We start from the raw sequence: 20,007 nt of genomic DNA on the forward strand, positions 1-20,007 counted from the left end.
GTGCAAAGTGTGGATATGGGCTGTACTTGCAGTACATGATCGGACTAGACGACGACACTAATCCAACGACATTGGCCCAGTACCAGGGCCTATCATTGGGCGCCCGGAAGTGGTGGTGGTTCACTAATGTACTGTACTACATCCCACCACTACTATCATTAGCCTTGGTTTTTCAGGGACGAAGAGGCCAAGCAAGGGCTCAGCTCGTTCAGTCAAACGTAAAAACAACAACGGGGCAATCGGAGGGTCAGACAGTAAACAACATACATCGTCACCATTAATCTGCAGTCCAGACCGATGCGTGACAACTTCCTAATAAATACCCTTGCATTTTCTATTCGCTCTCGTCACGGTCCGAAAGGAGGATTGGACCGGCCCCAGACGAGCGGGTTTAATATGAGAAGAGACACCCCCGGTTTTTCTTTAATTGCTCTCACTTTGTACCCTGCTTGGCCTTACCCTTCCTTTTAACGGCTGTCGTCGATTCGAAACCTGAGCACGAGCATCCCGCCCGCATCCCACCTTCGCCGAACCGAAAACCCTCTTGAGCAACCAACTACTCGCGCGGCCCGCCCGCACCCGGGATCAACACGACTCTTCTGCCCGTAGCAGTAGTACTTCACACGCATACGACCGTCCGATGTGCTCGACGCATACCAATGGCGCTGCCGTGAGCGCCGACTCGAAGAAGCTGACGGCCAAGGCTAGCGACGGAGAGAAGCCACCTGTAATCGACGCGGGCCTGCGGGACCTAGATCATTGTACGTGTGTGGTGACCACCGGCCCTAGCCAAGGGCCATCTTGACTTGTGCTGCACTGGAAGAGCAATGTTCTTGCGCGACTCGCAAGAAGGGCGCATTTGCAACCCGGCGCAACTCTCTTGACTGCCTAAGTAGGCGCAAGTACATGTCTTACATCTGGGAGTCCACTTTCACTAACAGCTCTCTCCTACGACTTCTAGACAAACGCGCCCTCCCGCCATGGCGATACAACTTGCGCCAGTGGGCACTGCCCCTGATCAGATGGGAGACGCCCTACCTCGCCTACCTACAAGATACCCTGCGCACGCCGGCGCTCGATAGCTACTTCGCCATCACGGCCAACCTGGGCACGCATACTTTCTTCATGGTCGGGTTGCCCATCATGTTCTGGTGCGGCTTTGAGTCCTTTGGCAAAGGGTCGGTCTCCCGTCTTACCTGCTCCTCGCAGCGCCTCGTGTTGACATGTGCCACAGCCTCGTTCGCATCCTCGCTTTGGGTGTCTTCTTCACGGGCTTCATAAAAGACTTTTTCTCTCTTCCGCGGCCGCTGTCCCCTCCGCTACAACGAATCACCATGTCGGGCTCGGCAGCCCTCGAGTACGGTTTCCCCTCGACACACTCGGCCAATGCCGTCTCCGTCGCCGTATATGGCCTTCTTTGCCTACATTCTCCAGACAATATGATGCAGCCGAACATCAAACTAGGGCTCGAGATCTTATCCTATTTCTACGCGGCCAGCATCATCTTTGGTCGCCTCTACTGCGGCATGCACGGGTTCGTGGATGTTGTCATTGGTTCGATCATGGGTGCTGTCATCTCTCTCGGCGAATTCTACTACGGCCCGGCCCTCGACATGTACCTGTACGCGCGCCCCTTCACAACTGTTCTGTGTGTGGTGCTCTTCATAATAGCATTGGTGCGCGTGCATCCTGAGCCTGCCGATGACTGTCCTTGTTTCGACGACAGTGTCGCGTTCGCGGGCGTTATGATTGGTCTCGAAATCGGCACATGGCACTTTGCCCATTCTCCGCATGGTCTGATTCGGTTCGATCTCGAGGCTCTCGGCTGGCCAGTGGTGATTTTGCGCATTGTGACCGGAGTGTTGGCGGTGTTTGTGTGGCGTGAAGCTGCCAAGCCCGTATTGTTGAGGTCCCTGCCGCACTTCTTCCGCATTATCGAGACATGGGGAATGAATCTTCCTCGTCGCTTCTTCACGCCTGCTTCCAAATACAAGAACATCCCGCTCCGGCTGCAAGTCGACAACGTCTTGCCCAATGTCAGCGACTTCCCTAACTTCGTTAACAACATTCGTAAGGGCGGCCGCGGTAGATCCGTGAGCATTGGCCCGCAGAGTGCGGCGGACGCGTACGAGACGCTGGCGTATCGAGACCGCCGGCGGCGGGAGAGCAACACGAGCAACACGAGCCGCGGCCTTCGCGGCAAGGAGAGCGTCGCCTCCCTCCGGGGGGCCAGCCCGAGCCCGATCACGCCCAGCGACGAGAAGTCGGGTGGTGCTAAGAGCAGCGCCATAAGTAGCGGCCACCACAACAAGCTCGGCGATTACGAGCGCATGATGGGCGAGGGCACCATAATGGTGACGCCCCCTGAGCAGGAAGGAGACGACCCGACGCTCGTGATCGGTTCACAGGATGAACTGAGCGAGCGGGAAGTTTTCGCCCAGCTTATCAAGCCGAGAGTGAGGTACGACGTGGAGGTTGTGACAAAACTGGTGGTATATACAGGTAAGTGTCGCTGTTTCTATCTCTTCACAACTCCGCTTCTCGCAATACGCACTGTCAAGAGGCAACCCCATATCACTCTGTCTTCAGGCTTGTGTTCCGATTCGCGCAGGTCGTTAAGGTTCAGGTAACCTACGGAAGCATCGGGTCATACGACGTGGGGCTGCCGCGTCAGAATTCGCCGACACTTATTGTAGTCTATGCCCCTTTGTTTGGATTCCACCACTAATACGAAGGACTGTCTAGGCATCGCGCTGCTCGCCGTAGATATCGCGCCGCTCATGTTTACCGTCATTGGTTTGTCCATTTGACGGCTGCCGCGACCGGCAATTGATTGCATGAAGGCCCCCACGGCGGACTGACTAATGACGGAATGAAACGATTATTTCAATTCATAGCATGCATGAGTGTTTTGTTTTTCTGTTCTTCTTCTTCAATTCACTGGTCCCCGGTTTCTTAGGAGGCGAAGTCGGCGGTCATGTCAGAATATGAGCTCTGGCCTGCCGCCGGAGATTGGCGAATACTTAATATGCTGGGGTGATGCCCTTCGGGTTGTATATATTTCTATTGGGGAAAGGAAAGGGCGCGTGGTCTTTTGATGTGAGCAAGCACGTCGCGTTCGGTTTTATTTGGTGGGTATAGACTCCTCTGTATCAGGTAGAATAAGAGTATACTCCTAAAACAATATATAATATTCAACAAGCCTATGAATCGGGGGATTGCCCGACTCTCAGCTCTAGACAAGTCCGTCGAGCTCCAGAAACTTTCCCTGCGCAACCAGCACCAGTACCTCCTCGAACGTCCACGGCTTGCGCTGATATCCCCTAGGGATGTTGGTGTTCCCCTAACACCGTCGTCCTCGTCTGCAGGTGCTGCAGCGCGGTGCCGTACTTGTCAATAGGCGCACTGCTCCCGGTCGTACGATCACTGCCACCGGCACACTCAGGTCCGGGGGTCGATCAGCAGCTTTGCCGTCATCGACGAAGGAGAAGATGAAGTGTGAAAAGGCTTCATCGTCTGTTTGAAGCGGAGGAAGCCCACGGTTTGGGTATAGGCTACGCGCTCGAACCTGGCTCGGATGAAGGATAGCGGTTCTTGGCCAGGTGTTGCCTCCACGGCCTTTATTCCAGGAGGAGACGGCGGTTGTGATAAATAGCGCCCGCGAGATGGCGTCCTCCATGGCCTGATAGGCACCGTCGCCCAACGGTGGGAGGAACTTACGGGCGCCGTCAGACGCGACCTTAGGCTACGGGTTCGGGAGCATGATCTTCCAGTCGACGATGCCGTTGTCTTCGCAGTAATCGACCACGCGCCGATCATAGGTGATCTCGATCCCGACCGCCGAACGACCAGCGTCAGCATGCGGAGGAACTTGGGCCGATGGTGACCGGTAGAGTCTCCTCGGGAGGAGGAGGTTCGTCGTCGTCGTTCCTATCGTCATCGTTGCCTTCTCAGGACACAGACCTGGTGCCCCTGACAAGCTCGCCAGTGGTCTTGGGATAACAGCCAGTGATCCTGGGCAATATTATAGTTGTGCTGCGCGAGCCCGGGCCATCGTACGGACTCTGGATACTATCCGTACGCCGAGTAAGGAATACAATATCACAGGGGTCAAGGACACCGATCGTAAGTACACTTGGTTACGTGAAGTACCAGATCCATTCATGTCAACTTTTCGTGGGAGCCTAGAAGATGTTAGACAAACCCCTATAAAGCACTTATTGCACTATCAACCAGTTGTTGGTCACGTTGCAGTAGCAGAGCACGAGCGAGCATTTGTCGCACATATCCCATTTTAGGAGCACAGCAGCAATCACAACCAGCTCGTGCTCGTCTAGTCAGTCCACACGTTAAGTAAACAAATACAAGCATATATCACGTGTAGAAAAGAAGTATGAGGCAAATGTTGACCAGTTTTTATTACAGAGAGCACGGCCAAAATCGACCTTGTGACAGATTTGACGCGCCGCCAGATGTATGTAGTCTATCCGTAGGACATTCAATGAAACCCCTTTTTCGAGAAAAGACGTCGGTGTATATTACAATCGTGTACCAATAGCTATCGACCTGCTAAGTCTGAGCTTAGAGGAGAGTGGTAGCGCCGACAGCAACAGCCACGATGGCGGTGAAGGCAGCGGAGAAGATCTGGACGGAGTTGGCGCCAGCAGTGGGGACAGGGGTGCCAGAGGAGGCGGAACCAGCCTGCGAGCCAGAGCCGGAAGCAGGGTTGGAGCCGGAGCTGGAGCCGGAGCCAGACTCGGAGCCGGAGCTGCCGGAGCCAGAGCCGCTGGTAGAAGCACTGCCAGTAGCAGAGCTGGTGCCGGAGGCAGTAGCAGAGCCCGAGGCAGTAGCAGACTTCGAGGCGGAAGAAGAGCTATCGCCGTCGGTGGGCGTCTTGAAGGTCTTGGGGCAAGACAGATCGAACTTGGGGGTGGTGGACAGGTTCTCGGTGATGGCGAAGGTCTGCTTGTTCTCGCCGTTGGAGTCGCGGAGGTTGTACCAGAAGGTGGGGACCTTGTTGAACAGCTGACGGCAGCCGATCTCGTTCCAGTAGTACTTGGCGTTCTCGACGCTGGGCTGGGCCTCGTCCCACTTAGGGCCGTCGGTAGGCCAGCCGGTCTCGGTGACCCAGATGGGCTTGCCGCCGATGGCAGCCTTGGCCTTGTTGAAGGCGCTGTCGAAGCGCTGGCCGGACTGCTCGATGGAGTTGTGCTTGCCAGTCTCGTAGTAAGGGTACTCATCGAGACCGACCCAGTCGACGGCGTCAATGACGACCTTGTTGGTGCTGTTTGGCCAGACGTCCCAGGTGTCGACGTGGCCGATGGGGACCTTGCCGAGCTTGCTGTCGGCGAACTTCTTCTTGTAGTCGCCGATGAACTTGACGATCTGCTCGGGGCCGTTGCCGACACCACCCTTGTTGGCGCGGCCAGTGGCGGAGTCACGGTAGAGATCCTCGCTACCGATGGAGATACCAATGACGAGGTCGAGGAACTTGTCGCCGTACTTGTCGATGGCCTTCTGCAGGGCAGTCAGCTCCTTGTCGATGCTGGTGGTGCCCGAGGTCCAGATGCCCAGAAGCAGGTTGGTCTTGGTCTCGATGGCAGCCTCGAAAGCCTCAATGGGGTCGGACTCGGAGTAGGACTGGATGTTGGTGTACAGGCGGACCGAGTTGAAGGTGCCGGGGGCGCCCTTCAGGCCCTGGGCCGTCTTGAACTCCTGCAGCCAGTCGGACTTGAACTTGGCCGAGTTGTCAGTCTTGACGGCACCGGAGTTGAAGCCCATCCAGTTCTCGGCGGAGGCGCCGGCGGCGAGCGAGGTCGCGGCAACAGCAGTGAAGACCTTCATTTTGGAAGATATTCTTGTATGGAAGCGTGGGAGCAAAAAGTCGAACGGTCGAAGAAGATATGGTCGGCTTCGTGGCGCTGGAAATAGGGCGCTTTGTGGTTTGTTTGTCGCAAAGCACACAAAGACGCAGCAGTAATGGGCTAGGGAGCGTGGGAGTGCTTGAAGAAGCTGAAAGAGCGTAAGACTGAGTGAGCAAAAGGGCTACCCAATCGGAAATGATTTATTGGATGAGACGGGACTGAGGAAGAAAAGAGGGAGAGTATAAAAAAGAATGAGGCTCTAGTAGAGGAAAGAGGGAATCTAGGGGCAGGCAGGACGTGAGCTGATGATGGAGTCAATCCAGTTAGTGCGGACAAACGCGAGTCCAGCTGGGACTGCCCGGGACTGTCCTGGACTGGGGGCGACGCTACAGGCCGACAGGGGCCGCTACAGGGAACACTAGGCCCGTTCTAGGGGAGATTTACAGGGAACTAAGATTCAGGAACAGGAGGTTCTGCCCACTAGCGACCGTCTGATTGGCCCTGCCCGGGAATCTGGGCAGCGTGGCAGTGCATGTTAATCCCGGCTTCTCCCTCCCTAGGCTATCTGCTTCCAGCGCACGGAGTACTGCCCCCAGCTGGCTGGTTCTGCTGCAGGTACATAGAAAGGCAGATTAGAAGGGCTCCGGGGATGTTGTCCCTATTCTAGCAGCACGGAGTACTGGGGGCGACACGCCAGGACAGGCCAGGACAGGCCACTCGGCCACTATTGCCATCACTGTCATTAGACTTTTGTTCGTGTTCAGCGCTGTTGCCAAGCCACTAATCCCATTGTACGATTGTTTTTCTACGGGGTCAATCAAATGTGCATGCTACTCCTATTCGGCTCTCGAGGGTATCCCAGCTGTGTGCGCTGTCTGCCAGTGACTGATCGACGCATGTCAGATCTAAAGACAGAAGCAAACACTTCAAAACAGCCTTTGCTTATTTCACTTGTAACAACAGCGCCAGGTAGCCTGGCAGCGATTCGGCTCGGTGTCCGCCGAATGAGTCGAGATCCCATAACAGCCGCTCGGGCTGCGAGATCTTCGCCAAAAAACAATCAATCAGATGTCAACACCCAGTCCAGGCCGCGATCCTAGTCGCTCATTTCATCCCAACCAAGGGTATCCGTTGTTTCAAAATTCCTCCAATGTCATCATCTGATCGGCACAACGTGGAGAACGGTTGGAAACTTAATGGTGGCATGAGCAATAATAAACGCTATTTGAGTCGACTGTGTACGGCTAGAAGGACTGGGTACATGTAATGACTGAAATCCGTTTATTACCTAACGCGCCGTGCCTTGTTTCGATCAAAATAAACTCTAAGCGGCGACCTCCAGCCAGGGCATATCGCCAGACCAATGATTCTCCCGACAGACAGGTAGTATCGTCGGGAGTCAAGGCAATGCTTCTCAAAATCGCAGGCAAAAACCCCATTGGGATGCCCATAATCATATGATGATCTCTTACTGATCTGCTCATGGATGTTACGCTCGACGGGTATGAGTGCCGATAGGTGGCATAAAATTGGGATTCTCCAATCATCCTACTCTCCTGTCTACTGTAGTCCTCCAGCCGTACAGATCGTCATGCATAGGTACATAGCATATGGCCTACAACCCTCGAAACCGTAATATGTGCGAACAGAAGTCCTGACTCTTCAAGACACACGGATTTCGCATCCTGGGCCATCATATGCACCGCTCTACCCCGAACCATCATCGCAATCACGCAAACATGCATGGCATTTCCATTTGTCGTCCTCAGAAGTCCCGTGTCAGGAGTCGCAGGTGTCCCGTCCGAGCGCCTTTGCTCCGTGTGGGCGCAATCCACACCAAGCTGTCAGGTCAAATCTTGACATACGAAGCCCCCCTCGGGCTCCCGCGCTCCCGCGCTCTGATTTAAACGTCTAATGTATTTTATACGGGTATCAAGCATGCCGTTTCTCCAGTCGAATGTGAAAGCGTCGCCGAAGAGACACCGGGTTTCCTAAAAATAGCGATGGAAGTCGATATAACCAATCTCGACAGAACCCCCGAATACGGAGTACGCCGCATCGATAGTCTTCATTAGGGTCTCTTTTCTGTATGTAGGATGCAGGATCTCTCGAGTTCTGAGCACCATGGTGTCCCGACCCAGAAATACGAGCAAGGGGAAGAAAATATCGTTGGCTGGCTCTGTGCAAACTTTGATCCCCATGACGAAGATATCGAATCTGGGTTGAGACTTGGTCAAAAGCGCGAGGCGCCCAGCAGATAAGAGGATGCTCGGCCGACCAGGACGTGCGTTTGTCTGGATCCCATCGACTTCAATCCAATCTAAGACTGTAGCATAATGTTCTGGAACCGACACTGGGGTGCTGAAACTTGGCTCAAGACGGCTCTGGGTATCGCGGCCAGCTCACCAGCTGCAAGTTTCCAACATTCATACCAGGGGTAATAGCAACAGTGAGCGTGCCGCTTCATCTTGGCAGGCTAGGTATTTGCTGTCAGTGGGCGAGGCCAGACGTGTAGCAATCTTGTCCAATAAACAAATGGATAGTCAACTGCAGCGTTACCTTTTCCTGACAGCCCCCAAATTTCGCGATCTCTGCATCGATGAAAAGGACCTGACGTCCCCATACCAGGCGTTGGGTCACATTACGCCACGTTGGTGTTGTCATACAAGAGAGGTTACAAAGGAGTGTGCGTATATTGAGCGGTCTATATATACCATCATTTTATGTAATCCAACCCTTCTACCCCATTAAAAATAACAATTCTATCCTTCATCCATACGTAGTTCCAAAAGCACACAGATTATATCCCCCTTTTCAAAGTGACCCTCAAACGGCGCATAGACAATGGGGGTGATATAACATGCACACCCCTTATGTGCATGCTACCCTCAAAAGTAAGTATACCACCGGCGGCCTTTTCGATCTTCTTCCATTTTTCTTCGGTTGTCTCACTCAGTCAACCTCGCCAAAACCAGGCTTAGTCCGACTTGGTGTAGACCAGAAGGCGGCTTACTCCGCCGCAGACGCTGTTAGAGAAAAGACACGGAACGTTAGCCTCTGAGCGTGAGGTATTCTCATCAAGAAGGAAGCTCTCGTGCAGTCCGGGTCATCTCATGTATTGGGAGTACATAACAAGAGATATCCCGTCCCATAGGAGGAGATGAAGCGAAAGAAAGGGAGAGGTCCAAAACACTTACGCGGCGGCATCACCAGTACAGCCCATGTCGCACTCAGCAGAGTCGACAGGGTCGTAGTTGGGCGCCGTGTTGGAGCACCAGCACTCGCTCCCGTACTCGAGGCCGGCGTATTTGTAGCCACCGACGGCGCACCCGTCGATGCAGTGCTCGACGGTCATCTGGCGCTGGTCCATGTATCCCGGGGGTGGTCGGGGAGGAGGCGGTGGTGCGCGTCCTGGTCACTGGATAGACACAAGGTTCGTGAGTCACTCAATCACGCACATGTGTGTGATACTAGAAACAGTCGGGGGCTGAGGGTGGAAAAGGGGGGGGACTTACGCATAGCAGGTCGCGTTGCCGTAGCCGTGCCACTCGGGCTCGATAGTAGCCGGACCGTTGACGATGTCGTAGTTGCCCTTGTAGAAGAGGCTCAGCGCGAGGACACCGCCGCACTTCTCCTTGTCGTTGCCGGGGCAGTCCGCGTCGCATCGGCTGGGATCGACGGGGATGTTGTCGCCCTCAATCGCGTTGCCACACCCTGATCATGGGGGCTGGAATCAGCAACCTGCAGTAACAACCAGAAAGGGGGTGGGCGGGAGGGGACCACCCCGAAATAGTAATCAGGGGACAGTGAGATAGGAACATACAGCATTCCTTGCCAAGCTCGAGACCGGCAAGGTTGAAGCCCGCGATATCGCAGGCCCGCTGGCACTCCTGGGGAGAGTTGCTGTCGCTGGGCTCGTAGCCGGGAGTGGCAAGGGCCCGGACGTTCTCCGCTCCATCGCTACCGGACACAAAGATGGTTAGTTCGGCTCGTATGACTCCTGTAGCCAACCAGATAGATAACCACGTTTCTCATCGGTACTTACCTCCAGCAGCGGTCGGCAGCAGGACTCCACCAAGCTCGGGGCTCGAGATCGCGTCCTGACAAGGGCTGTGGAATCGCCTTGGCGGAGACGGCCAAGGAGCCGCCGAGCAGGCTGACCAGAGCAGTTGCGTACATGATGGGCGGGATGAAACAATCTGTTGTCCTTGATATTTATTCTCTCTCTTGTCGTGCGTTGTTCTTATTGTCGATACCGGTCCACACCTAGCGGTTGGTCTGCTGCCTGTAGTTGGTTCCCTTGAGAGTCCGGATGAGGAGCAATGGATGAGCTCTTCACTGGACCCTCGAGCTGAGCCTACCTATATAACACCATCTTCGGCAGTATACTTCTGCCACGAGTACCTCTCTGGCAAGGTACACTGATACAGATTTGCCCGACATGAGGTTGAGGGGCCCGGTGGACTGTGAAGGGCTACTATAGCGTTGCTGTCCGCTGAACTCAATTGCACATCTGATTACTGAAATGTTCTAGAGAATGCTGTAGTCCTCGTTACTATCCACAAGCGATGCGCGACTGTGCTCAACCTTTGGAGGCTTGAGTGCTATCGTATGCGGTTCTGCGTATCCCAAACCTGTCGATTGCGGGCCGACACCGAGCCTGGCCCGGCGAGACTCTCTTTTGCTTCAGGGGGCGTATAAGTGTGGATGTATAGTCCCTCCTACATGTGAACTCAGGTCTCGGGTGTGCCGTAAAGTGTATCTCCCTGCCGGCCGGCCTGTGGCCGGTCTCTACAGCCAATACCTATCATGCAATAGATACGCCTACGCTTCGCGCCGTGCCTGTCACCTGCCCATTTTGCGTAGTTCACGTGAGTCCAAGTGGGCAAGCGAGTATCAAGGACCGCAGTGGTCATATTACAAGTTTGTCTATTCGTTGTCCTTTGCTCAAAACCATGCAATGCCTTCTAGACCCAGATCGATCAGCCATCCGCGTATACCTGGCATCAAAAGCTTACGCCACTGCATGCTTGCGGCTTGGCCGACGCCGATCTACTTCATCAACGTACATAATCATAGAGCACCACTATCACCCGCTAAAACCCATCAATTGTAGCCGATGACCCCGTCATGTCTTCATCGCTAAGTAGGGGTATCTATCATGTCTCCTCATATCCTAGCTTAACCCTGGAACTCCTGAACCTTGCCCTCCTCCCACTTTCCGGGGACGAGCGCCAGAGGGACGATACCCGACACGTGCATCTCGGGGCCGAAGATGTGGGCAGTGAGACCAAGCTCTTGTGTCGCAGCCTTCATGTTCTTGAGACCTTCTTGGTAGTTGGGACCAGCACGTCGTACCCAGATCTGGACGTTGTGCTCGTTCAGTTGCTTGGCGTAGTCACGCAGAGCCCGGATGACACCCTTGAACGTCGAGGCAACGTTGGTGAAGTTGGCAATACCTCCACCAATGAAGAGGACCTTGCCCTTGGGGTCCATGGGGGCACGGAGCATGAGGTCGAGGACTGTGCGGGCGTAGTGGTAGGTTTGCGACTCGGTGGGAGCACCAGAGTACTCACCGTAGTTGGCAAGCTCGTCGGCGAAGCCAGCCGAAGCGATGGCATCGGCGTAGACGACGGAAGCACCACCACCAGCGACCAGGGTCCAGATGCGTCCGTTGCCGTTCAGGACAGTCAGCTTGAGAGACGCACCAGTCTTGGCATCGAGCTCGGCAATGTAAGCCTCTTCCTTGGAGAGTTCACGTCCGAAGGGAGCAGGGAATTCCATGGGGGACCGGCATCAATGCTGATCTTGTCGCCTGCAGAGGACTGAGCCATGATGCCCAGGTTCGCAGGCGATCGTGCAATAGCCCACTTGACACCACACTCGAAGTCAGCAGTTTGGTCGAGCTTGGCAGCAAGATCAAGGAAGTGAACTTCGGCGGAGGTGGCATCGGCGTTGGGGATGACCACAAGGGGGTTGATCTCGAGGTAGGTGAACTGGCAGTCAACATAGACGGCGTACAAGCGCGAGATGAAGTCGACCAGGACATTGTGAACACCCTGAGGAACCTTCTTCAGGAGGGTTGAAGCGATCTCCTCGTTGGAAGGGTACTCTGACAGATCAACAGGGATCAACAGCTTCTCGGCCTTTGCGTCAACATCACCAACATCGACACCACCCTCGTGGGTGAAGAGAATCCAGTCGCCCTAATTACGCCAAGTTAGTCAGAGTGCTATCGAGCCTTTGTAAATGGGTAAATGATACACGAGGACGCTGGGGCTACAGGGGACGGGGCTGTTTCGGGGTTATACCGCGTTTGCGGTAGGTGGATTGTGCCCTCGAGTGAGTGGGTGCCCAAGCAAAGCGGTTTAGCCTCCGTTCGCCCGTAAACGACCTGAGCTCATGGCCCCGGATGAGCGCAATAAAATGCCTTCACAACCACTTGATAGGGACGCATTACTTTTGCGACATTACTCTTCAACCATCCTCGGCTTTCGTGAATGATACTTCATTCTCGAGAATACAGCAAATCTTGTTCTTCTTTCTCTTTCTCTCTCTGAACCGAAGGTTCCGTGTATGAACCGCACTTCCAATGCCTGGCTTGCAATGCAAAGTCGACATGTTGGCTTGTTGATATACAGCCGGGCCAGATTGTGTCAAGGAAAAGGAATCAAGGGCCTATTACTCACCTCTCGGACGGAGTTGATGTTGATGTAGTATTCGGTGTCGGAAGGATGAGGCACGAAAGGCTCAACCAAGAACTGGCGCAGAACACCCTCAACGTGCTCAACCTTCTGGGACTTGCCGGCGCGCTCAGCAATCCAGGCCTTGGCCTCGGGCCACGGCTTGTTCAGGGCCAGCAGGCCGCTCTTGCCTCGGCGCTTGATGAGCTGATCGGGCTTCGCGACGAACTTGGCATCGGCCTGGAGGAGCCACGGGTAGGTGACCTCGGCCTGGTCCAGAACGGCACTGACCTCAGCATCCTCGGGGAAGTAGAGAGATGCTAATCTGGGAGGAGCATTGTGCGTGGTGGGCTTGGGCAGAGGGGTGGGCTTGATGACGGGTGCCCGGGTGAGGTGGTAGTTGAGGATGGCCTTGCCGTCGGCCTCGAAAATCGACTTGGCGGACATTTTGTGGGAGAGTCTTGAGGTTTGCAGAGGAGTCTGACTATCTCAAGTGTTGGCTCTGTTCTGTGGTTGTCTGCGAAGTTGTCGAGAGGAAATCGTCAGCAAAATGAGCTCTCGGTGGGATGCATCTAAGTGGTGCTGTTCCGTTCAAGGTGCGAGTGCAAGCAAGAGAGGAACCCAGTGCAGAAGTCGACATGGGAACTTCCCACCGGGCCTGGGTCGACTTTATTGCTTGCGGTGGATTCGGCTCTGGTGCGTGGATGCCAGTTTGCAGCAACCGCACCGAGGCGTGGGATTCAATGGCATGGAGGGAAGCAGCCGGGATCTTCAGCTCACCTTTTGTGCAACGATGCCCAGCAGTTCTCTCTCTCAAGTGGGAGGAAGCTGTGAAGTTACGATCCGATGGCGGGAAGAGAGTGAAGAGGCTGAAGCAGTTGGAAGACTGGACAGCAGGAGGGAACACTTGAAGAAGTGGGCAGGCAGTGTCTGGAGAATCGGGATTGAGGGCAGCAAGAACGGGGATGTCATTCGAAAATTTCGAGGTGCAACAGATGAATCAATGGGAGCTCTCCCATTTGGTTTGGGCCGGTTTTGGGGGTATACTTTGGCTCTCAGGGCCCCCCCGTCTGCTGGCGCAAGTGCGTGGGACCGTTTTCCCCTCCACGGTCCAGTGCGTTGCTTCTCGCCATTGGCGTTGGCGTTGGCATTGGCATTTGGCATTGGCCGGCCCTGCAGCACATCTTGCTCTTCCTACACCTGACTACTACACCACACCGTACCCGTCCAACTGTGCTGCTCCTGCAGCCGGTGCTGAGCGGGCGGGATTCTCGCTCTCTCATTCTCTTTCTGACTGGACTCCAGCCCAGCCCAGCCCAGCACCCCTCCAAGCCCTCCCCCCCTTCTTGCTTCTCTCAAATCTCAATCTCACTCTTTTGGAGGGGTCACACTAGGGCAGCACGCTAAAATCCAATGGCGAGTGCCCACCGCAACTTTAGCATGGAGTACCGGCGCGGTACCTCTCCCAACCTATTGGGGATTTTTGCTCGGCGCTGCTGACCCCGGCGTAGTCAGCCACGGCCGAAGTACCGAATACCCCAACAAGAACTCCCCGTGCTCGGAACATTCGCGCGCGCAACTTTGAGGTTGTCGTCGACCGCACTCGGGCTTTAGAAGGCCGCCACACCACTTCGCATGTATGGGATTCCCTTGCACCAGGGAATCTCATCGAAGCTCCTGCGGAATGAATCTGACGTGCACTGATCTTGTTTGATGACACACGGCAACAGGCATGCGACGGCTTGCTTACGGTGAGACAATCAGCAAGCTGAGAATCCCCAGCGGCGCATTATGCACGCAAGCAGCGGCATCACTGATATTAAATTTATCACATTGCTAGCTGCCATGTAGCTTTTTAGCTACAGAGAATAGTTTCTCGTCCATCTCGTCTAGTTCCAGATGATTTGTTTCTAGCGACCAGCCGCCGGGCGGGTCAAAAGCAACCGTTTTGAGATAAGACCATCGATGTCCGAATATGGGACGTTTGGGGGTGCTCCGGGCTCAACGTCCGGGACGTCCGCGCCCAGTTGCCAGGCATGGACTATCCGGAGATGTTTGTGGCAATCAGCCGATTACCCAAACATTGTATATTGGGAGGGCTTTTTCGAGACACCCCCGAGTGCGACACCGAGTACGACGCGCGAGTATTCGGAGTTGCTGAAGGTTGATTATGTCAGCCCGAAGCAGCTCAGGCGAGAATCCTCTATACTTCGGAAGTTGTGAGCGAAGCTCGGAGTTGTTCGGCAGGGCAGCATTGGAGGTGCGATTGCTTCCATCGCGTCTATTATAGGTAAGATGTCATGAGAGCTGACTCGTTCAAGCGAACGAGTCCCCGTCGTCTCGGCGAATACTTCGCATTCGTGCTGGATGTTGCTCTGTTGCTCTGTTGCTCTCGGGGCTGGACAGCCGTTGGCGATCGGGATATAGCAGTATAGGACAAAAGTACCGGTTACTTCGGAAAAGGCGGGGTCTGGACACTCAGGTCCGTCGACTAAGACCAGCGGCCAAGTACCTAAGCGGTTCCCGGGGCCCGACACCAGCCAAAAAAAGATGGCCAGAAAGTTCGGACCCCTGCATGATCCTCAGGGTCGATGGAGGGGTTCTCCCCATCCTCAACTCCAATTGCTAGCACATCAGCGTGGGAGGCTCGAGTCGGTCAGCTTAATCAGACCAACAAACGCAGCCCACTCACACACGCAACCGCTCAGGACTAGCGGTCCAGCAGCAACAGCGCACTGGTCTTGTCGTGTAGCAGCAAGGCGAACCCGGCGAGCAAGGAACAGCGGCACCGCCAAAAACCGACTTCAACAAGTCTAGGAGAATTTTACCCCAACTATTATTCCGGTCAACTGCACTACGGGGCCAGTCCCAAGCTTGAGCTCTTTCTTTCCTGGAGAGAATTGTTCTTGCCACTTGCACGCACAGCAGGTACAGCGCTGGTCTGGAATGAAAACAAAAACAAAAATAAACAACAAAACAAAAATAACGGCATTGATCAGGTCAGATTAGGGTAAGTCTCATCGAACCCGAGAGAACAACAGCTTCTTCCCGGGGCCAGGCGCCTCTGCATGACGGTATTGGGGGCCCCTCAGCCGCTGCATCCCTCTCGCACTCAATTGGATTCCTTCCCATCAGATGGATGCCCACGCCTGCAGGCCTGCAAGTACAGCCAGAGTACAGTAGTGCTACTCGCTAACAACGAGCCCGGCAGGGTCGACGTGATTGGCTCATCTCTTTTGGCATTGCCTAATCCCTACTAGCCCCCGCGGCCAACCTCGATCAATTCAATTTGAGAGAGTTTGGGGAGCTTCTTTTAGTTGTGCTCTGCATTGTATTGTCGTTCCTGGCGGGCACTTGACTTTACAAGCTCCAAGTCTGTGCAATCTTGGAACCCCCAAGTTTTGCTCCATCCCCGTCGTCGGTACCCATTGCAAGCCAAAGTCGACTCTCAGGCAACCCGAAAAAAAAAGCTCGACCTCCCTCCTCAAACTGCTTCCCCATTTGAGGATTATCCATTCATTCCGTTTCCTCCCACTTCAACTCGGCCATTGTTGCTTCATATACCCTCTGTGCGAAGCTCAGAAGACACTCTGAGGTCCAACACATTCATCCACCAAGAAGGTAAGTATTCTGCTTTGCCTTGCTCTGCCTTTGCCCTCACCCCCGCCGCGCTTGCCCTGCGTTGCTGCCGTGTCTTTGGCGGGAAACGCCAGCTTGCTGCATCTCGTTGTCTCTCCCGTCAAGGACTCGGGATGTATCTTGCTCGGACTTGAGAAAGGGTGTTTCCCAAATGTCCAGAATATCTCCGTCCTGATATTCTGACGAGAGCCATTCGACATCGCACTTCCTAATTCTGCGGGCCTCTCCTGTTCGTTATCGTGGGGTTTTGGAAAAGCTCGATACTGTTCAACTCATCTCTGGGCGTTTGCTGCAATCCATTTACTAACAGCATTTGCGTGTTTGAACAGACCTACAATTAGCCAGTCTTGGGAATTTCCACACGCAACATGTCCACGGCTACCACGAACGGTGTCAGTGGCACCTCCGCGGCCGGTGGCCTCTCGGCCAACGACAACATCACCCGGTTCGCCGCTCCCAGCCGACCTCTGAGCCCCCTCCCGTCACACGCTCTCTTCAACGACAAGACACGATGCTTTGTCTACGGTCTCCAGCCCCGTGCCGTCCAGGGTATGCTCGACTTTGACTTCATCTGCAAGCGAGCAACCCCTCGGTGGCCGGTATCATCTACACCTTTGGTGGCCAGTTCGTCAGCAAGATGTACTGGGGAACCAGCGAGACGCTGCTGCCCGTGTACCAGAAGGTTGACCAGGCTATGGCCAAGCACCCCGATGTTGATGTGGTTGTCAACTTCGCTTCCTCCCGTAGTGTCTACAGCTCCACCATGGAGTTGATGGAGAACTCCCAGATCAAGACTATCGCCATTATTGCCGAAGGTGTCCCCGAGCGAGTGAGTTGTACCATGTCTACTACAAGATAGCCTCAAATACTGACTGGTCGTGAAATAGCGAGCTCGTGAGATTGCCCACGTTGCGCGCAAGAAGGGTGTCCAGATCATCGGTCCCGCCACCGTTGGTGGAATCAAGCCCGGCAGCTTCAAGATCGGCAACACTGGTGGTATGATGGACAACATCGTTGCCTCCAAGCTGTACCGCAAGGGCTCCGTTGGCTACGTCTCCAAGTCTGGTGGTATGTCCAACGAGCTGAACAACATCATCGCTCAGAACACCGACGGCGTCTACGAGGGTATTGCCATTGGTGGTGACCGCTACCCCGGTACCACTTTCATCGACCACATGCTGCGCTACCAGAACGACCCCGAGTGCAAGATCCTTGTTCTGCTCGGTGAAGTTGGTGGTGTTGAGGAGTACAAGGTGATTGAGGCTGTCAAGCAGGGGTGTCATCACCAAGCCTATTGTGGCCTGGGCCATTGGTACCTGCGCCAGCATGTTCAAGACCGAGGTCCAGTTCGGCCACGCTGGTTCTTTCGCCAACTCTCAGCTCGAGACTGCCGCCATGAAGAACAAGAGCATGAAGGAGGCCGGCATCTACGTGCCCGACACCTTCGAGGATCTCCCCAGACTCTGAAGATTGTCTACGACAAGCTTGTCAGCGAGAAGGTCATCGTTCCCCAGGCCGAGCCTGTCGTCCCCAAGATCCCCATTGACTACTCGTGGGCCCAGGAGCTCGGACTTATCCGAAAGCCTGCTGCCTTCATCTCCACCATCTCTGATGATCGTGGCCAAGAGCTTCTGTACGCCGGTATGCCCATCTCCGACGTGTTCAAGGAAGATATCGGCATTGGTGGTGTCATGTCTCTGCTGTGGTTCCGCCGCCGTCTCCCCGACTTCGCCTCCAAGTTCTTGGAGATGGTTCTCATGCTCACCGCCGACCACGGTCCCGCCGTGTCTGGTGCCATGAACACCATTATCACCACCCGTGCTGGCAAGGATCTGATCAGCTCTCTGGTCGCTGGTCTCCTTACCATCGGTTCCCGATTCGGTGGTGCTCTGGATGGAGCCGCCCAGGAGTTCGCCAAGGCTGCTGACTCTGGCCTCAGCCCCCGTGAGTTTGTTGACTCCATGCGCAAGCAGAACAAGCTCATTCCCGGTATTGGTCACCGCATCAAGTCGCGGAACAACCCTGATCTGCGTGTTGAGCTGGTCAAGGAGTACGTTCTTGCCAAGTTCCCCAGCCACAAGCTTCTCGACTACGCCCTGGCTGTCGAGACTGTGACTACCTCCAAGAAGGACAACCTGATCCTCAACGTGGACGGCTGTATTGCCGTCTGCTTCGTGGATCTGATGCGCAACTGCGGTGCCTTCACGCTGGAAGAGGCTGAGGACTACATGAACATGGGTGTCCTGAACGGTCTGTTCGTGCTGGGCCGCAGCATTGGTTTGATTGCCCACTACCTCGACCAGAAGCGCCTGCGTACTGGTCTGTACCGTCATCCTTGGGATGATATCACCTACCTTCTGCCCACCCTGGCCACATCTGGGTCGGTGGGTGAGGGCAGAGTTGAGGTGTCTGTCAAATAAACGCGCCCATGGAATGTACAGTTATTTGACTTTTTATCGGCATGGGGTAAAGGGAGCCTTGCTTTAGACGGGATCGGGGAAACAAGCAAAGTCGTAGCAGTGTAGACCTCTCGGCAACAAGGTGACGAGGGGTCTGTACGAGAAGAATATATAACATCCCAACGATGAGTGGCCTATCAAGGGCCGCAGCTAATAGACCGTATGACTTCTATTTCACGTATGCCTTTTGCCGAGTGCCTGCCCTGCACATTAGACCGTTAGACGCATTGATGGTAACCCCTGTGCTGGATGGACTCTATGAATATCTGCTGTCTAGGCCATGTTTTCTAGCGTAGCGAAGGAGTTCAGACCCAACCATTTGTTGGCCGAAACTGGGCCTTTCTGATGGTATTATTACGCTATCTGTACAAGTAACCATACCTTTTGTAGGCAGTCTGTCGAGGGAAAGTAGAATGAAATAGGGGCATCGGGGGATCCTGTACGTACCAAGCTTTCGAGAGCTTGAGCAATTAGGTAGGCACATGTAGTTGAATAATCGATAAGCCGGCAAAATCTCGGCCCTTTCCAAAAAGTTCCCAGTCTTGATGATGCTGTACCCGACTTGTCTACTCACAGTGTACCGAGAGATGCGATTCATCAATTGGCCCTTTTAAGAACTGGTCTTGACAGCCTTAAAGGTATGCACATCTTAATCTGCAGCCCCAACGCGACAATGACCCGGTATTGACACAAACCCGCGCTGCGCAGAAATTCCCTTTGGCCCCATCCTGATTTGTGCCTTGCCTTGGATCTCGGATTCCCTTCACCCAAGTACACGACTTCCGGTCTACGACGGGCAAACACCCGAGAAGACGAAGACGAGAAGAGAGAAGCGTCCGGTTTCATTCGCACCACACATACACACACCATGTCGGCGTCCTACTTCCGCATAACCCTCCACCGGTCCGCCATCGGTCTGCCCGAGCGGACCCGCGGCGCCCTGGCCGCCCTCGGCCTGCGCAAGCGCTCCCAGACCGTCTTCCACCCTGTCGAGCCCCAGTTCGCCGGTATGATCATGAAGGTCAAGGAGCTGGTCCGCGTCAGCGAGGTCGACCGCGCCCTCTCGCCCAAGGAGCTGCGCGAGGAGCGGAGGCCGGAGCGCGGGTTCTGGTTGGAGAAGGCGGTGCCGCGATGAAAGGCTGCAGCGAAAGTCAAACGAAACAAAGAAGAAAGAGAAGAAGAAAAAAGGGAGGAATGGAATTGTCAGCGCATCACATCAAATCGTGGAGGGGGAGGCGAGGAAGAGGGGAAGCCCCGGTGAGGCTCGTGGGAAAAGAGAAAAAAAGCATGTGCGGATCGAGCTTGAGCTTCAGCTCGCAGGGGCGGGGTCTCGGCTGTTGACACTTTGAAGTTCTTACGACG

At 54.8% G+C, this 20,007-nt stretch overlaps 7 protein-coding genes across 7 annotated transcripts; 3 read left to right on the top strand and 4 right to left on the bottom strand.

Moving 5' to 3' along the window:
• Positions 1-640: 640 nt before the first annotated feature.
• On the top strand, positions 641-2,810 carry PG997_000726 (PAP2 superfamily protein; the record flags this gene model as incomplete). The annotated part of the gene is made up of 4 exons (XM_066805041.1): positions 641-761; positions 962-1,178; positions 1,235-2,502; positions 2,746-2,810. The coding sequence occupies 4 exons, from the start codon at positions 641-643 to the stop codon at positions 2,808-2,810; spliced, it is 1,671 nt and encodes a 556-aa protein (XP_066674814.1).
• A 935-nt stretch (positions 2,811-3,745) lies between these two features.
• On the bottom strand, positions 3,746-3,940 carry PG997_000727 (uncharacterized protein; the record flags this gene model as incomplete). Its single annotated transcript, XM_066805042.1, has 1 exon — positions 3,746-3,940. The coding sequence occupies one exon, from the start codon at positions 3,938-3,940 to the stop codon at positions 3,746-3,748; it is 195 nt and encodes a 64-aa protein (XP_066674815.1).
• A 641-nt stretch (positions 3,941-4,581) lies between these two features.
• On the bottom strand, positions 4,582-5,844 carry PG997_000728 (uncharacterized protein; the record flags this gene model as incomplete). The annotated part of the gene is made up of 1 exon (XM_066805043.1): positions 4,582-5,844. One exon carries the CDS (start codon positions 5,842-5,844, stop codon positions 4,582-4,584), a length of 1,263 nt encoding a protein of 420 aa, XP_066674816.1.
• A 3,213-nt stretch (positions 5,845-9,057) lies between these two features.
• PG997_000729 (uncharacterized protein) lies at positions 9,058-10,043 on the bottom strand (the record flags this gene model as incomplete). The annotated part of the gene is made up of 4 exons (XM_066805044.1): positions 9,058-9,275; positions 9,435-9,578; positions 9,688-9,824; positions 9,910-10,043. 4 exons carry the CDS (start codon positions 10,041-10,043, stop codon positions 9,058-9,060), a joined length of 633 nt encoding a protein of 210 aa, XP_066674817.1.
• A 1,002-nt stretch (positions 10,044-11,045) lies between these two features.
• PG997_000730 (uncharacterized protein) lies at positions 11,046-12,994 on the bottom strand (the record flags this gene model as incomplete). Its single annotated transcript, XM_066805045.1, has 3 exons — positions 11,046-11,605; positions 11,656-12,070; positions 12,554-12,994. 3 exons carry the CDS (start codon positions 12,992-12,994, stop codon positions 11,046-11,048), a joined length of 1,416 nt encoding a protein of 471 aa, XP_066674818.1.
• Positions 12,995-13,340: 346 nt separating this feature from the next.
• Positions 13,341-14,235, top strand: PG997_000731 (uncharacterized protein; the record flags this gene model as incomplete). The annotated part of the gene is made up of 2 exons (XM_066805046.1): positions 13,341-13,661; positions 14,059-14,235. The coding sequence occupies 2 exons, from the start codon at positions 13,341-13,343 to the stop codon at positions 14,233-14,235; spliced, it is 498 nt and encodes a 165-aa protein (XP_066674819.1).
• Positions 14,236-16,554: 2,319 nt separating this feature from the next.
• Positions 16,555-19,780, top strand: PG997_000732 (ATP-citrate synthase subunit 1; the record flags this gene model as incomplete). The annotated part of the gene is made up of 4 exons (XM_066805047.1): positions 16,555-16,778; positions 16,841-17,015; positions 17,074-18,593; positions 19,354-19,780. The coding sequence occupies 4 exons, from the start codon at positions 16,555-16,557 to the stop codon at positions 19,778-19,780; spliced, it is 2,346 nt and encodes a 781-aa protein (XP_066674820.1).
• Positions 19,781-20,007: the final 227 nt, after the last annotated feature.

This window comes from Apiospora hydei (genome assembly GCF_038363865.1).
Source record: "Apiospora hydei strain CBS 114990 chromosome Unknown utg000002l_segment0_segment0, whole genome shotgun sequence".
Classification (NCBI taxonomy): Eukaryota; Fungi; Ascomycota; class Sordariomycetes; order Amphisphaeriales; family Apiosporaceae; genus Apiospora; species Apiospora hydei.